This window comes from Antechinus flavipes, chromosome 2 (genome assembly GCF_016432865.1).
Source record: "Antechinus flavipes isolate AdamAnt ecotype Samford, QLD, Australia chromosome 2, AdamAnt_v2, whole genome shotgun sequence".
In the NCBI taxonomy this organism is placed as follows: domain Eukaryota; kingdom Metazoa; phylum Chordata; class Mammalia; order Dasyuromorphia; family Dasyuridae; genus Antechinus; species Antechinus flavipes.
This window is the reverse complement of record NC_067399.1, coordinates 296,348,670-296,364,846: the sequence shown is the minus strand read 5'-3', so window position 1 is coordinate 296,364,846 and position 16,177 is coordinate 296,348,670. Positions and strand designations below refer to the sequence as shown.

Genomic DNA, 16,177 nt, shown 5'->3' with positions numbered 1-16,177 from the left:
GAGAATGAGGGAAGAGTAATAAGAGAGCATATTGGGGGAGAGAATGGTCAGAAGCACAATACTTTTGAGGAGGGACAGGATGAAAAGAAAGAACAGAATAAATGGGTAGGAAAGAAACAAAGGTTTTTCCACAACAACTTCCCGCCCAATTTTTAGATTATTTCAAACTAGTGTATTGAAAGACTTTTTATACTGACATCTTCAGAAATAATGATGATGGGCATTTATAATACGTAGATGAGTAGATGTAAGTGATACTTGAGAGCTTCTTTTCATTTAATAATGCACAGGCATTGCCGAAAAAAAGTTATTTTTGTGTTTTTTTCCTCATTATAATGGTGCATTACTTAAAGGTATGGAGTATTTTTACCTTTCTTTGTATCCCCATGCTTAGCATAGTAGGTGCTTAATAAATGATAGCTGACTTGAAAAAACAAACTATATTTCTATAAGATGCAGTTAACATATTTCCCTGACTTCCTTAAAAAGTAAACAGTATGGGGCAGTTAGATGGTGCAGTGGATAGAGCACCAGCCCTCAAGTCAGGAGAACCTGAGTTCAAACCTGGCCTTGGACACTCAACACTTCCTAGCTATGTGACCCTGGGTAAGTTACTTAAGCCCAATTGCCTCAGCAAGAAAAACAAACACACAAACAAACAAAAAACAAACAGTGTGAGAAATGAAGCAAGTAAGTTAGGGTTTATGCAAGGCATAAACAGTAATGGAACAAACAAGGAATGAAGACTGACAAGAAAAAAATTTGGGAGGACAAAGCAGGAACCAAGAGAACAGGGACTGGAATTTGCACCAACAAAAATAAGAAGCAGAAGAGAACAATGGAATGAAAAGATAGGAACATGTGATCATACTGGAGAATCTCAAGAGTTCAAAGTCAAGGAGATGGCAGCTTATTGGTGAAATTCCTGTGGGATAGTAGGTCATATGAGTTTAGGAGACCAATGAATGAGAGTTCAGAATGTTCCGAGGAACATCAGAATATGTACTGAACTTGATAAAGAGAAAGAGAGCTGTTAGCACAAGGATCTAGGCAAGGTAATAGATACATGAAATAAACTTCAAAGTACAAAAAGTTTCTGAGTAATAGTAATATAGGGAGCATAACAGGGATATTAAGAAAGAAGCATGACAACTTGTCCTAGAATGTTAAAGGAAAGGAAGGTGTTCAGGAAGATAGATTATGAAAAGAAATTTATCTAGGATGAAGGGGAATTTGTTACCAATAGAGACAGGATTCCATAGGGAGAAATGGAAAGGTGACAGAAATGGAAACAATAAAACAAAAGGAAAAGAACAAAGGAAACAAGGAAGGTAGGTGGCAAATGGAGAGGGATAGAACTTGATGAAAATGAGACTATCAGAAGTAGGAGGGATGGGCTTTTTGTTTTTGTTTTTCCTTTGAGGAGGCAACTGTGAATGACAGGGATTAGAGAAATAAGAATTGTAAATTTGCTAGCAAAGGACTTAGTAAATTCCAGGTGATTGGGGTGGTACTCACCTTTTAGTATTCTAGAATATTGGAAGTGGGATGTGGGAAGTGTCAAAGTATTAGAGTAAGAGTTAACCAAAGTATGGACTTATTCTACCAACATTCAATGGTCACTATAGTCTGCCCATTCCAGAACAGTAAAAGTAATCAATAATCTGCATACATATTTATTGATTATTCTAGAATTAAGAGGGGGGAAATAAAACCATTTGATACCAATAATATCATAGTAACCCTTATGTAATGGTACTCATTGATCCTACTAGAAAGTAACACTTACATAATGCCAAGAAAGCATGCTTTGAGGCCATGAGAACTAGGACTCTCCGTAGGATATCCTTATTAATAATGTAATTCTTTATGTGGTAGGTATGGTGCTCCACGCAGAATGTTAATAATTCCAACACAAGTGCCAATAACTGGGCAGTTTGAAAGTCATCTAAAATAAATAAATGTAATTATGAAAAATTCTTTATTGTGACAGTATTTCTTTGCTCCCAAAATGAGAGTTAATATAAGTATATGTTAATTTTAACATTTGTGAAGTCATATAGCTTTATATCAAAATATCCATTCAAATCTTCTAAAGAAAAATACATAGGAAAAAAGCATCTTGACTTCTAAGTAACAGGAGCACAAGCTAAGGGGAATAGTTCATTCAAGTTAAGTCACAATGTAACTATAAATTTTACAACTGTTTTTATTTTAAAAGTAGGTCGATCAAGTACTCCTTGTTTTAATTCATCTCAACAAATAATTGTATTTATTTGTATTAGGTATTTGTATTATTTTTAATTAGGAACTGAAATTGAAGTTCTTAGTAATTTAAAGAAAACTGCAACTGGTATGTAAGTTCTCCAAAGTACAATGTAGAAGAGCTAAACAAATTTTAAAAATTGAACTGTTCTTACCAGGAAAGAATAAGACAATACAACTATTCAAATTATTTAAATATTCTCAAATTAATCTCCTTTATCTTTGCAAATGCACGTAAAGTATAAATACTATTTACCAAAAAAATTCTAAAAGGATATCACAAAAATAGTACAGCAAAAACAAACTTTGCTATGCCTCTTAAGAGGTCTTGTAGCATTAAGGACAATGAAATATTAATTTTAAGATTCCAAGGAAAAACTAGTATTAGAATTCAACAAGTTTCAATTGCTACTTTGAACTTCAAATCAAAATCACAGAATTTAAAAACAATTAGCAATTATAAACAATTTCTCTGAGTCACCTTACCTTTACTAGGTTTCTCCTCTGTTGTGTTTGCCAGCAAGGGGGCCGTAAGAACATGCATGCAATGCTTATAGAAGAAACCCAGAAATTCAGTCTTTTCAGTTTTCTAAGGAATTAAAGAAACTTTTATGAACTTTAATTGCACAGATAAGAGCCTTAATCACTAAGAACAAGAGTATTACGATAACTATGAAACTCACAAAATCTAAGATGCAAAAAATAGTTGTTGCTTACATTGGCAGTGGCTAGCATGTTCTCTGGGTCAACTAAAGTTCGAAGCAGACCCATAAGTTGGACTGCTCCTCCAAGTTCAGGATCTGTATCACAAATCATATGCTCTATAATAAGATTGATAAGTAGGATATCCTGTTGAGAAGAATACATACAAAAAGGTCCATTATTATGGGACGAAAGGGATATTTTTGAAAACATTAAAATAAACTATAGCATTAATTTTTACTACTCTTCTAACTCTAATATTTCCTCCTATGGTTAAAATAATGTAATAGAGGGGGAAACCGATTTAATTCTTTAAAGGACTATAATTTTAAGTACAAAGTTGTATAACACCATGGAAAACTAGTAGCTGAAGTTTTCAAGTGCCTTTTTTGTGTCCTTCAGTAAACCACATAAAAGGTTAAAAAGGGGAGGAAGTTCAGTAGAAAAAAAGTTTACGCTTGTATACCATGGGGAAAACAGGTATAGAAGCAAGATAGTCTTGTTTTTAAAGAGGGTAGAAAATGGGAATAGGCATGTCTGATACATATGGAGTAGATACTAAGAATATATACTAGCTACATCAGGTACATGGATGAACAACTACCTGATATTAATAGGAAAAGGTATAACCCATTTTCCACGGTGCCCAGATTATGGGAACTTAATAAATTTTTGCTTATTTTAGATGTGATGTGGCCTGCAGCAATAATAATAATAATAATAATAATAACTCAAGTTCTTAATCTTAAAATGATTTTGACAAAAACTATGTTTATAAAAATTTTTAATGATAATTAAGTTATTAATGATTAAGTTACTAATGATTAATGATTTAATGACATAACAAACAAAATTCTAAAAATAAAAGATTAACAGTAATTTAAGGATATTTTAAAAGATCTCTCAAATAAGATAGTTTTAGGAATAACAGCAAGGAGCAATGATGCACAATTAAAATAGAAAAATCAAAGTTGACAAATTAAGAGCATCAACATAAATTCCAGTTTATTTTAACTTATTAAAATCGCCAAAGAAACATTCTGCTATTATGATGGTATTACTAAAAAAAAAATAATTCACATTCTCAAATAAAATTATTTTAGTCATTTTAAAAGACATTATCCATTACTTGAAGAGGGGGAAAAAACCCAATCTATTTCTTCTCTGGGTTAGGCAAGCAGAATCACAAACACCATTAAAATTTTAAAATGCTTCCTTTTAAAAGTTTATAAAATTATTTTAAAAATATATTCCTGACAAATAGAAAATCTCCTTGTTAATTAATAATCTTCATAAAGACAATTAGAAACTAAATAAGGACAAGGCAAGAAAGCAAGTATATGGCAGAACAAGAAATGAATCTGATTCTCAGGATTTTTTAAATGAAAACATGCATTAACAACTAAAGAATCCAAAAGGTAAGTATTAAATTTGTACAAGGATACAAGAAAATATTTGATTGTTTTACCACTGATTAGGTTGGGTAGGCCTATACTCTTTCCTCTTTCTCATTTAAAAATATCCAGAACTTAAATCTTTAAGAAATATTTACTATTAGTGCAAATAATATTTACCTTGTTGGTTATTTTTTGCTCTGTTAACTTCTTACTTACATCATCGTTCTGTTGTGCCTCCTGCATGACAAACTCTCGTACCATGGATGGATTATATTCAACCAAGTATGAGAATATATCAGTAGCAGCACTTCGCACCTGTGCATCATCCATACCCTGTAGATTAAAAAGTACTTTTCTTTTTCTAAAAAAATATGGAACACGGGAGACAAACATATTTGGGGCATTCGTTTTTTAACTTCTAATGTCTGTTCAGTTTTAAAATCTTAGCTGACATAAGGTTTCAGTGTTAGAAATGAAAAATCATTAACAGAATTTTGAATCTGAGTGTCAATTTACTAAGTCTTTAAAATATTTTTTTTGCCTGAAATACCCAATATTGAATAGTAGAATTTGCTTTTAGAGACTTCTAATTCTCTTTACAGTATGCTTCCTCTTTCCCATTTAAAAATATCCAGACAAGTTATCTTGTCTAACAAACAATGATTCTGCCCTAGGGCCTGCTCAGTGATTGGTGAATCCCTGCCTGGAGAGGCTCACTTCATTTCCAGCTGCCTCTTTGGTAGGTTCTATCTCCCTACCAGCTTTGTTGTTCATATATAAGTATCTCTACCCTTTTTATGTTCTGTCTTTCCTATTAGAATGCAAGTTTTTGAGATTAGGTACCACTTTGTTTTCTTGTTTTTGTATTCCCAGAGCTTATCACAGTGCCTGGCACATAGTAAATGCTTAATAAATGCTCTTATGGTTCAAATATACTATTCATTGAGACATATAAATATCTAATTCACAGAAAAGTCAAAAGCTCATAAATCTAGTTTAACAGGGTTTAGTTGAATTGATATGTTTAAAAAAAAAAAAAACCCAGTTCTTGTTTATAACAATTAGGAATCGGAGAAAATGAAATAAACTTACAAGGATGACTTCTAGAGCTGGTAGAATACCCATACTTGACAATGTCTTAAAAAAAGCATCTCTGTTTTGAGGTTGTAATGTTTGAGAAAATGCACAGAATTCTTTAAGAAAATTAACCTGAAATTAAGAAAAAATATTAGTGAACAGAAGAGCTGAATGTTAATTGTTTTATATCATTTTCATTAACATCTAATTTCTTACCAACTCTTGTCTCTTTTCTTCATCTGTTGCCTCATCTGTTAGTTGTGCGAACAAATCTGTCAAAAACTTTTCATCCTCCTATAATAACAAATGATAACCATTAAAAAATTAATGCTCAAAATACCATCTTAAGATAGTAGCTACAATGTAAGGTTATCATGGAAAAAGATAGCAGTGGAATAAAATTATCATTTCAAAGAACATCACTTTAAATCTCTAGTTGAATGCATTTAATTTTAACAATCATTTGCTGATATAGTAACCCCTACCATTATATCAGCTCAACTAAATCAAAAATCAAGGGAAAATTCAACCTATTGTTACTAGCTATGTAATACACTTCAAAGGTAAGTGCATAGAAGGCAAAATCATCAAATTAGCAAGTGAAAGAAATCTAAGGATCTCTAACTGGATGATGGGATTAAAAAAAGAGATTTCAACAAGCCAAAAAGTTGACTTAAGCACTAGCATTTCCTTATATAAAAGCCAGAAAAGAGATTGCAGAAAACACAAACTGTTATGTACCCTTTTAAAAAAATTATGTAACAGTAGTTCAATATTGAGAATATCCTTTTGAATCTCCTTTTGCTCTCCCGTGTATTTATAAATGTTTCATTGAAATTTTTTTTGGCATCACTACCACTGCCCCCCTCAATTCCTTCCAAAAAAAACCCTCCCAAGGCAGCTAGATATCACAGATACAAGAGTAGCCTTGAACTCTAAGGCTTCAGACATTTAACACCTTCTAGATCCTGGGCAAGTCACTTAATCCTAAACAAAAAATACAAATACCCTTCCATCTGTTTTCCTTTTAAAAAAAATTATACTTGGGCAAAACAAATCTACACATTGACTCTTTATATGATATGACTCACCAATATATGAGAAAGGATATTGATAATGTCTTTAAAGCAAGTTTAAAAAAAATCAGTGCCATTAATTCATCTAGAAGGTTTAGGGATCTTTGAATTGCAATGAGCCCATATTGAAATATGAAAGTCAAGAAAACCAATTCAATATTCAGATGAATTAAGAAGGATATATGATCCAGCACTAGGGAGATGATAGTTATGCTTTACTCTGCCCTAATTAAGAGCCCTAATTAATTTTGGATACTATAGGCTAGAAACTGGAAAATGAATGGATGCCCATCAATTGGAGAATGGCTGGGTAAATTGTGGTATATGAATGTTATGGAATATTATTGTTCTGTAAGAAATGACCAACAGGATGAATACAGAGAGGCTTGGAGAGACCTACATGGACTGATGCTAAGTGAGATGAGCAGAACCAGGAGATCATTATACACTTCGACAACGATATTGTATGAGGATGTATTCTGATGGAAGTAGATTTCTATGACAAAGAGACTTAACTGAGTTTCAATGGATAAATGATGGACAGAAACAGCTACACCCAAAGAAGGAACACTGGGAAATGAATGTGAACTATTTGCATTTTTGATTTTCTTCCCGAGTTATTTTTACCTTCTGAATCCAATTCTCCCTGTGCAACAGGAGAACTGTTTGGTTCTGCAAATATGTATTATATCTAGGATATACTGCAACATATTTAACATATATAGGACTGCTTGCCATCTTTGGGGGGGGAGGGGGGAGGGAGGGAGGGGAAAAAACGAAACATAACCGAGTGCAAGGGATAATGTTGTAAAAAATTACCCTGGCATGGATTCTGTCAATACAAAGTTGTTATTAAATAAAATAAAATTAAAAAAAAATTTGGATACTATATTTTACAAAAGCATAGATAAACTGGAGAAAATCCAGAAGAGAATTACCAGGATGAAGGGTTTCAACATCAGCTGAAGAAACTAAGAATATTTAGCCTGAAAAGATATAGCCTGAAAAGGGAAAAAGGAGGGGTAAAGTTGGAACAGAAGGTTTTGCAAGGGTCAATGATGAAAAATTATCCATGCATGTTAAAGATATAGTTAAGTATTCAAAGGGGTATAAAGTGAAAAGGGGATTTGATGTATTCTACTTGGTTCCAGAGGACACTAAGAGCAATGGGTGTAAAATGATGTGAAGAAAAAGTTCCTCCAAAAAAAAAAAAAAAAAAATCTGAGTTATCCAAAGGTAAAATCAGTTGCCTGAGGTACTGAGTTACTCCTAAATGGGGGTAGGGGGTGGGGTGGGGAAGAGAGGCTGAATTGGTAAACTTTCTGTTTTTCAGATATGAGTTGGACTAGATGACCTAAGGTCTCTTTCAGTTTTTGAGATTCTGTGACATGCATATCACTCTTAAGATTTAATACTCTGAGCTCTCTTCAACAATGAGATGATCCAAATCAGTTCCAATTGTTAAGTAATGAAGAGAACCAGCTACACCAGCGAAAGAACTATGAGGAATGAGTGTGGACCACAACATTTCCACTGTTATTGTTTGCTTGCATTTTTACTATCCTCGGTTATTTTTTACGTTCTAAAAATCTGATTTTTCTTATGCAGCAAGATAACTGTATAAACATGTATACATATACTGTATTTAACATTAACATGTATTGGACTGGCTGCCACGTAGGGGCAAGGGGAAAAGGAGGGGTAAAGTTGGAACAGAAGGTTTTGCAAGGGTCAATGATGAAAAATTATCCATGCATGTGCTTTGCAAATAAAAAGCTATTTAAAAAAAAGATTTAGTACTTTGTACTATTTTTATCTCATTTCCTTTGTTTGATTTTTCTTGTGGTTTTTTCCCTTTTGTTTGATCTTTTTTTCCCCCACAACATGATCCAAGGAAATGTTTAAAATAACTGTACATGTATAACCTATATCAGAATGCTTGAGGGATTAGGATAAAGAAGGTGAGAAAAAATATTGACTACTCAAAATGAATGCTGAACACTATTCTTACATGTAATTGGGGGGGGAAAGGGGAGGAAGGAAAAAAAACAGCATGGGGCAAGCAAAAGAAAAGTTTAATGCTTTGTTAGAAAATTTTCAGATGCATTTCTCATTTATTTCAAATAATTTACATATACTGTTTCTAGAAAGTCATAGCAGAAGTAATTTCCACATGGCTAGAAAATTATTTAAATGGCCAAATATCATTGCCAATAATGAATAAACAGTAAGTTTTAAGTGCTTACTTAAGTGATCAGGATATGAAGTATTTCAGGCACAGTGCTAATGGCTGAAGACACCAAGAGAGACAATAACTGCCCCTACCCTCAGAGTTCAGTCTAATGGGAAGACAATGTACAATTACCAATATACATATATAATAATAAATGGGAAGTAATCTTAGAGGGTAATACTAGCAGTGAGTGGTGAAGGTGACTAAGAAAGGCCTCTGGTAGAAGTGGGATTTGAGCTAAGTTATGAAAGGAATCAAGGGAGCTAGGAGGTGGACATGAGCAAGAAGATAAAGAATCTAAGAATCATTGGGATAGACATGCTAACCATGAGAACTTATGAGATCTCCAAGTGAAACCAGCCCTGCACATAACCTGTTACATACCATTTAAAAAAAATTACATAATAGTAGTTCCAATATTGGGAAAACCCCTTTGAACCTCCTTAACAGAGTTTATTAATTTTGGGGGGCATCACTATCACTGCCCCCTCAATTCCTTCCATAAAAACCTCTCCTGAGGCAGCTAGATAATGCAGTAGATAGAGAAAAGGACCAGCAAGGATACACACAGTTAGTGAATGAGACCTACAAGAAAATCTAGCAAAGAATGGAAGAATAGGTAGAAAGGGGTGACTAGGTGGCACCAGTCTTGAAGTCAGGAGGATCTAACTTCAAATCTAGCCTCGGACACTAGTTGTGTGATCCTGGGCAAATCACTTCACCCTGACTTATATAGCCATGTAAATGATTCATGAAAATACCTAAAAGAGAAATACTTATAAAAATATCTTTTTAATGATATTTTTATGATTATATAATTATCATAAAATATATATATAAATGTAGATTTTATATATTTTACCTCATACCCAGCAAAGAAACATAGATGAAAAAGATCAATACTGAACTATAGGAAAATGGACAAACTCATACATTATTAGTATATTTATTTATTGGTCCAGCTATTCTGGAAAGCAATCTGGTATTAGTCTAAGAAAGGAAGAAAATGTACAAATACTTTGACCCGAAAACTCTATAAGGTGTACATCTTAAATCAATTAATAGGAATTAAGCACTTATTTTGTGCCAAAAAGTATTCTAAGCACTGAAGATGCAAAAAAAGTCTACAAGAATCTCACTTTCTAATGGAGGAGAAAAACGTTCATCAGAACATACAAGATAAATATAAATTATACAGAAGTTAATTTTAAGAGTTAGCTCTAGTAGTTGAAAAAAAGCCTTCTGAAGGTGACACTTGAGCTGAGTCTTAAAAGAAGCCTTGAGTTATTATAACAGGAGACTGGGAAATAAAGTTCCCAGGCATGGGAACAATAAATAGAAAGGCAGAGAGACATGAGATTAAATGTCCTATGTGAGAAATACCAAGAGGGATAGTAGTATGGGAAGATTCAGCATATACAGAAAGGAGAAGAATGTGAAAAGTGTGGAAATGTAGAAAGGAGACAAGTTATGAAGGGCTTTTATCCTGGATAAAACCACTGGATGGATAAAGTCAAGACTTACACTTTCAGAAAATCAATTTAGTAGCTAAGTGAAGGACAGATTTTAGCAAGTGGTTGAATCTGATAAGTGAGCAAGAAAGAGTCAAGGTGACATCAAGATGGTACTTAAGAGACCCAGTTCAAAATGAACAACTAATCAAAAATATACAAAGTATTAATTTATTCTGTTCTACCATGATAAGGCACCAGTTTAAAAGTACAGTTAAACTTAAGAAAATTCAACTAACTGATCAACTGTGTTATACTTGGCTCTTTTCAACAATGAGGTGATTCAGGCCAATTCCGACAGACAGAGATGATAGAGAGTACCATCTGCATACACAGAGAAAACTATGGGGCCTGAATGTAGACCATTACAAAGTATTTTCACTGTCATCATTGTTTGCTTGCTTTTTTCTTTCTCATTTTTCTTTCTTTTGATCTGATTTTTCTTGTCCAGCATTATAAATGTGTGAATAAATTTAGAAGAATTACACATCTTGCAAATCTATATTGGTTTGCTTGTTGTCTAGGTAAAGGGAAAGGTGAAGAGGAAGGGGGAAAAAACTTGGAATACAAGGTTTTGCAAGGATGAATGTTTGAAAACTATCTTTGAATTTATGACCAAAGAAGAACTAGAGATCACTATTGACCACAAAATAGAAAATTTTGATTATATCAAATTGAAAAGTTTTTGTACAAACAAAACAAATGCAGACAAGATTAGAAGGGAAACAATAAACTGGGAAAACATTTTTACAATCAAAGGTTCTGATAAAGGCCTCATTTCCAAAATATATAGAGAAATGACTCTAATTTATAAGAAATCAAACCATTCTCCAATTGGTAAATGGTCAAAGGATATGAACAGACAATTCTCAGACGAAGAAATTGAAACTATTTATAGACATATGAAAATATGCTCCAAATCATTATTAATCAGAGAAATGCAAATTAAGACAACTCTGAGATACCACTACACACCTGTCAGATTGGCTAGAGTGACAGGGAAAGATAATGTGGAATGTTGGAGGGGATGTGGGAAAACAGGGACACTGATACATTGTTGGTGGAATTGTGAACGCATCCAGCCATTCTGGAGAGCAATTTGGAACTATGCTCAAAAAGTTATCAAACTGTGATCCAGCAGTGTTTCTACTGGGCTTATACCTCAAAGAGACACTAACGAAGCGAAAGGGACCTGTATGTGCCATGTTTGTGGCAGCCCTGTTTGTAGTGGCTAGAAATTGGAAAATGAATGGATGCCCATCAATTGGAGAATGGTTGAGTAAATTGTGGTATATGAACGTTATGGAATATTATTGTTCTGTAAGAAATGACCAGCAGGATGAATACAGAGAGGACTGGCGAGACTTACATGAACTGATAAGTGAAATGAGCAGAACCAGGAGATCATTATATACCTCAACAATGATACTGTTTGAGGATGTATTCTGATAGAAGTGGATCTCTTCGATAAAGAGAGCTAATTCAGTTTCAATTGATCAAAGATGGACAGCAGCAGCTACACCCAAAGAAAGAACACTAGGAAATTAATATAAACTGCTTGCATTTTTGTTTTTCTTCCCGGGTTATTTATACCTTCTGAATTCAATTCTCCCTGTGCAACAAGAAAACTGTTCGGTTCTGCACATATATATTGTATCTAGGATATACTGTAATCTATTCAACATGTAAAGGACTACTTGCCATCTGGGGGAGGGGAAAAATCGGAACAGAAGTGAATGCAAGGGATAATGCTGTAAAAAATTACTCTGGCATGGGTTCTATCAATAAAAAGTTATTAAAAAAAAAAAGAAAAAAAAAACTATCTTTGCATATATTTTGAAAAGTACAAACCATTATTATAACCCCCCCCCCAAAAAAAAACCTATTCTCTTTAGGTACTTTAAAATGAGGATGACAACACTGTCTAAAATGTAAACTATCAAAAGCAAAAACCTTTGAAAAAAGGACAATTACAGGAGCTTTATAATGAATTTTTTGAATGGAGCTTTTTAAATACCAATTAATAAAAAGTTCCAATTAATAGGACATTTTTTCCAAGTTTTCTTTTAAAGTAAACATATAAATTCATATAAATAAAATAAATTCATATAAATAAAAACTTGATGAAAAACAAAGTTAACCTATTAAATTTTTGATCTGACTTACCTGCAACATACCAACAATTTCTACTTTATTAAAAAAGATGAAAGAATGAAGTGTTGATAACATGTTTTCCTCAAAAACTGAAGGGGTGGGTAGAACCATATCTTGTATATACTGAACTCTGTATGTTTGGTGAATTTTCTGCTTTAGCTCAGGATCTGAAATAGGAATCACCTCTTTAAATTTGGCTGTTTTTGTAAGAAATTCCCTGTGTTTCCGTGGCTGTGATAGAGAAGGATCATATTCTAGGCAGCCAATTACATCCATTATACATTCCTCAGAAAACATAACTTCAAAAAGTGCAGTTCGATTCAAGAGGAAGATTCCCTTGATAATTTCATATAAGTGGTGTAGTCCTTCAATATTTTCCAAGTCCTCACACACATGAAAAAGTTCCAAGAGCTTTTTAATATAGCCCTCGTTTTCCAGTGCTAGTGCGAGTTTTTCTCGACGAAGGGGGGAAGGTAAAGAAGATGCCACAAGTTCAGCAATTTCCTCAAGTCGACTTAATTCACAAGATGGCAATTCCAAACCTGGTGATGACATATCATCAAAACGTTCCTCTTCAGATTCATCCACAAGATCCTGAGTAATATCCACAGAAGGGTCTTTTCCTTGAACCTGGTAAAAAAAAAAAAAATTCTATAAAAAATATTAAATTAAACTTAGTGATTTTAAATTATGCACTAGAACAGACTTCAAAAATGACAAGACACATACTTTTACAAAAGGTACCTTTTTTTTAATCAAAAAGAAATTAGTAACTATAATTTTCAATGTGTCTCCAAAACTAAATTGAAACACAAAACAATTCCTAGTTTTTCCCCATTGCACAGCAGAAGTAAAAAGAAAAATTTTGCAGACATTATAGAATACTTGGAAGTCTATCTATCTACACAAAAGCCAAGGATTGTATGAGCACAATTACAAAACACTTTTTACAAAAATAAAGACAGATCTAAATAACTGGAAAAATATTAACTACCAATGGATAGGCCAAGCCAATATAATGAAAATGGCAAGTCTAATTAAATTTATTTATTCAGTGCTTATAGCAAAAAAAAAAAAAAAAAAAAGGCAACTAAATTCTTAAAAAAAAGTTAATACTTTTTAAATTAATGATTAAAGGAATCAATGAAAAATGTAAAGAAAGAAGGTTGACTACTACTAACAGATTTCAAACTATAATACAAAGTTATTATCAAAACAATGTAGTGCTAGCTAAATGGTGAAATAAATTAGTGAAATAGATTAGGTACACAATACATACTGGTAAATGACCATAGTAATCTCATATTTGATACAAACCTAAAGATCCCCCTTGGAGGCAAGAACTCACCATCTGAAAAAATTGCTGGAAAAAACTGCAGTTTGACAAGACACTGGAAATAAACGAACATCTAATACCAAAATAAGGTCAAAATATGTAAATAATTTAGACAAAAAGGGTGAAACTGCAAGTAAATTAGGGGAACATGGAAAAAACTTCCTGTTAGGTCTATGGATAAGAGAAAAATTTGTGATAGAGGATCCTGGGAAATAAAATAGGTAATTTTGATTGTGTGAAATTAAAAAGGTTTTTGTGAAAAGCAAAACCGATGGAACTAAAATGAGAAGGAAAGCAAGAAACTTGGGATAGGAGAATTTTATAGGAAAGTTCTTTAATCAAGAATTCATTTCTGAAACATCCATATCAATTGGGGAATTTGGCTCAGTTGACTATATATATATATGCAGTTTCCAGCAAAAGAAATCAAAATTACCAAAATCACTTGTAAAAATGCTTGGTTAGAGAAAGGCAAATGAAAACTACTTTACACCTATTGGATTGCTATAACAAACAGAAGAGGAAAATGATACAAGCTAGAGAGAATGTGGGGAAAAGATACACTCATATACTACTTGGTAGCGTTGTGGAATGGTCCAATCATTCCAAAGAACAATTTGAAACTTTGTCCAAGCAGCTATAAAATTGTGCATACTCTTTGACTCAGCAAAAATCTATATCCCAGAGATGGAAAAAAAAAAAAAAAAAGATAAGGGACCTTTATGTACGAAAATACTTATACGAGCTATTTTTGTGGTGGCAAAAAACTGGAAATTGAGGGGGATCTTCATCAATAGGAGAATGGCTAACCATGATGTGTTATACAATTATGATGAAGTACTATTATACTATAAAAATGATGAGATGGCTGGCTGGCTTAGAAAAACCTGGGAGACTTTGTGATGATCAATTGTGAAAGACTTAGCAACTCTGTTCAAGACAATGATCCAGAGAACACACAATGAACAACGTTATCCAACTACAGAGAAGCGATACACTTTTGAAAAACTTCTGTCATTTTATTTTTCTGCCCTCCTCTCCTTTTGCGATATGGTTAATGTGGAAACGTTTTGTATGACTTCATACTGACTGCCTCCTCATTGAGTAAAGGAAGAGACTGGAAGAAGGGAGATAATTTTGGGATTTTAAAAAAATCAACACTAGAAATAAGCAAAACCTTTTTCAATGTATTCCATTATTTTGATGCATAAACTTAATTCTCCTAAACTATTTTTTCATGAATCTTTAAAGGCCAACCTTTAAAGGTACAAACACTCTGGATTTCCTCACCACTACCCTTCCTATTCTACCAGATGGAGACATCCATGACTCTACATAATCTATATCCAAATGGGTTGTCAAATCTTGGACTTCAATATTATTCTAATTCTATTATCAGATTATAGAATTTGTATTTATATGAATAGCATATCAGATAGGTTATTTAGAGCAGAAGAGGATGTAAAAATATACAAGACAATAAAGAAAGTTGTTGTTATTAGTTAGGATGCCACCCAATATTCTAAATATTGACTGACCATCATTTCTCCCTTAATCATGGGTACGAATATATTCATCCCCACTTAAATACATGTGTTGATTTTTAAAACTCTTTAAAAAAATTCTGAAGTGAACCAATTGTGATAAAGAAGGCTCAATTAAGTACAGCATCAGTTTTCCCAGGCTTTTCTGAAATCAGCCCGTTAATCACTTCTTATACAACAATAATTTTCCCTTACAGTCATAAACCACAACCGATTCAGCCATTTCCTATTTGATGGGCATCCACTCAATTTCCAATTCCTTGCTACCATAATAAGAGTTGCTACCAGCATTTTGCACAATCAGGGCAGTGCTGTGTTTCCTTTCTGATTCCCTATCTAGTTCCCCATAAAAGCTATTTAAACTGTTTTCCTCTTTTTCTAAGTTTCCACATATCTCCATCTATTTTTCCTTTCAGATGAGGACCTTGCCTTTTACCTTACCGAACAAAATAATACATATGTGCAACAGCAATTTCCTCTTTTCTTATCCCTTCATCTCAATCATAAGACTATTTTAGAGGCGATGTGGGAAAACAGGGATACTCACTAGTGCATTGTTGGTAGAGTTGTGAAATGATCCAACCATCTGGAGAGCAATATGGAACTACCTAAAGGGGTATAAAAACTGCATACCTTTTGACACAGCAGAGCAACTACTTCATCTGTATTCCAAGGAAATCATAAAGAAGGGAAAAGGACCCACATGAACACAGATATTTGTAGCAGCTCCTTTTGTGACAGCAAGGAATCAAATGCCCATCAATTGGGGAATAGCTGCATAAGTTGTGGTATATGAAGATTATGGAATATTATTGTTCTATAAAAAATGAACAAAGCTGATTTTAGAAAGGCCCAGAAAGATTTACACGATAGGATGCTGAG

The 16,177-nt window shown here is 33.2% G+C and overlaps 1 protein-coding gene across 2 annotated transcripts in view; it reads right to left on the bottom strand.

The window, feature by feature from the left end:
- The window catches only part of PPP4R3A (protein phosphatase 4 regulatory subunit 3A), a 60,548-nt gene that overhangs the window by 11,387 nt on the left and 32,984 nt on the right, over positions 1-16,177 (bottom strand). The window contains exons 4-10 of one of the 2 annotated variants that reach the window (XM_051977391.1): positions 12,428-13,045; positions 5,658-5,735; positions 5,457-5,573; positions 4,542-4,697; positions 2,983-3,114; positions 2,752-2,854; positions 1,790-1,948 (exon numbers count right to left, since the gene is read on the bottom strand). In XM_051977391.1, the coding sequence (XP_051833351.1) occupies positions 1,790-1,948; positions 2,752-2,854; positions 2,983-3,114; positions 4,542-4,697; positions 5,457-5,573; positions 5,658-5,735; positions 12,428-13,045 (1,363 nt within the window). The remainder of the gene's footprint in view (positions 1-1,789; positions 1,949-2,751; positions 2,855-2,982; positions 3,115-4,541; positions 4,698-5,456; positions 5,574-5,657; positions 5,736-12,427; positions 13,046-16,177) is intronic. The other variant, XM_051977392.1, reaches the window with a different exon arrangement.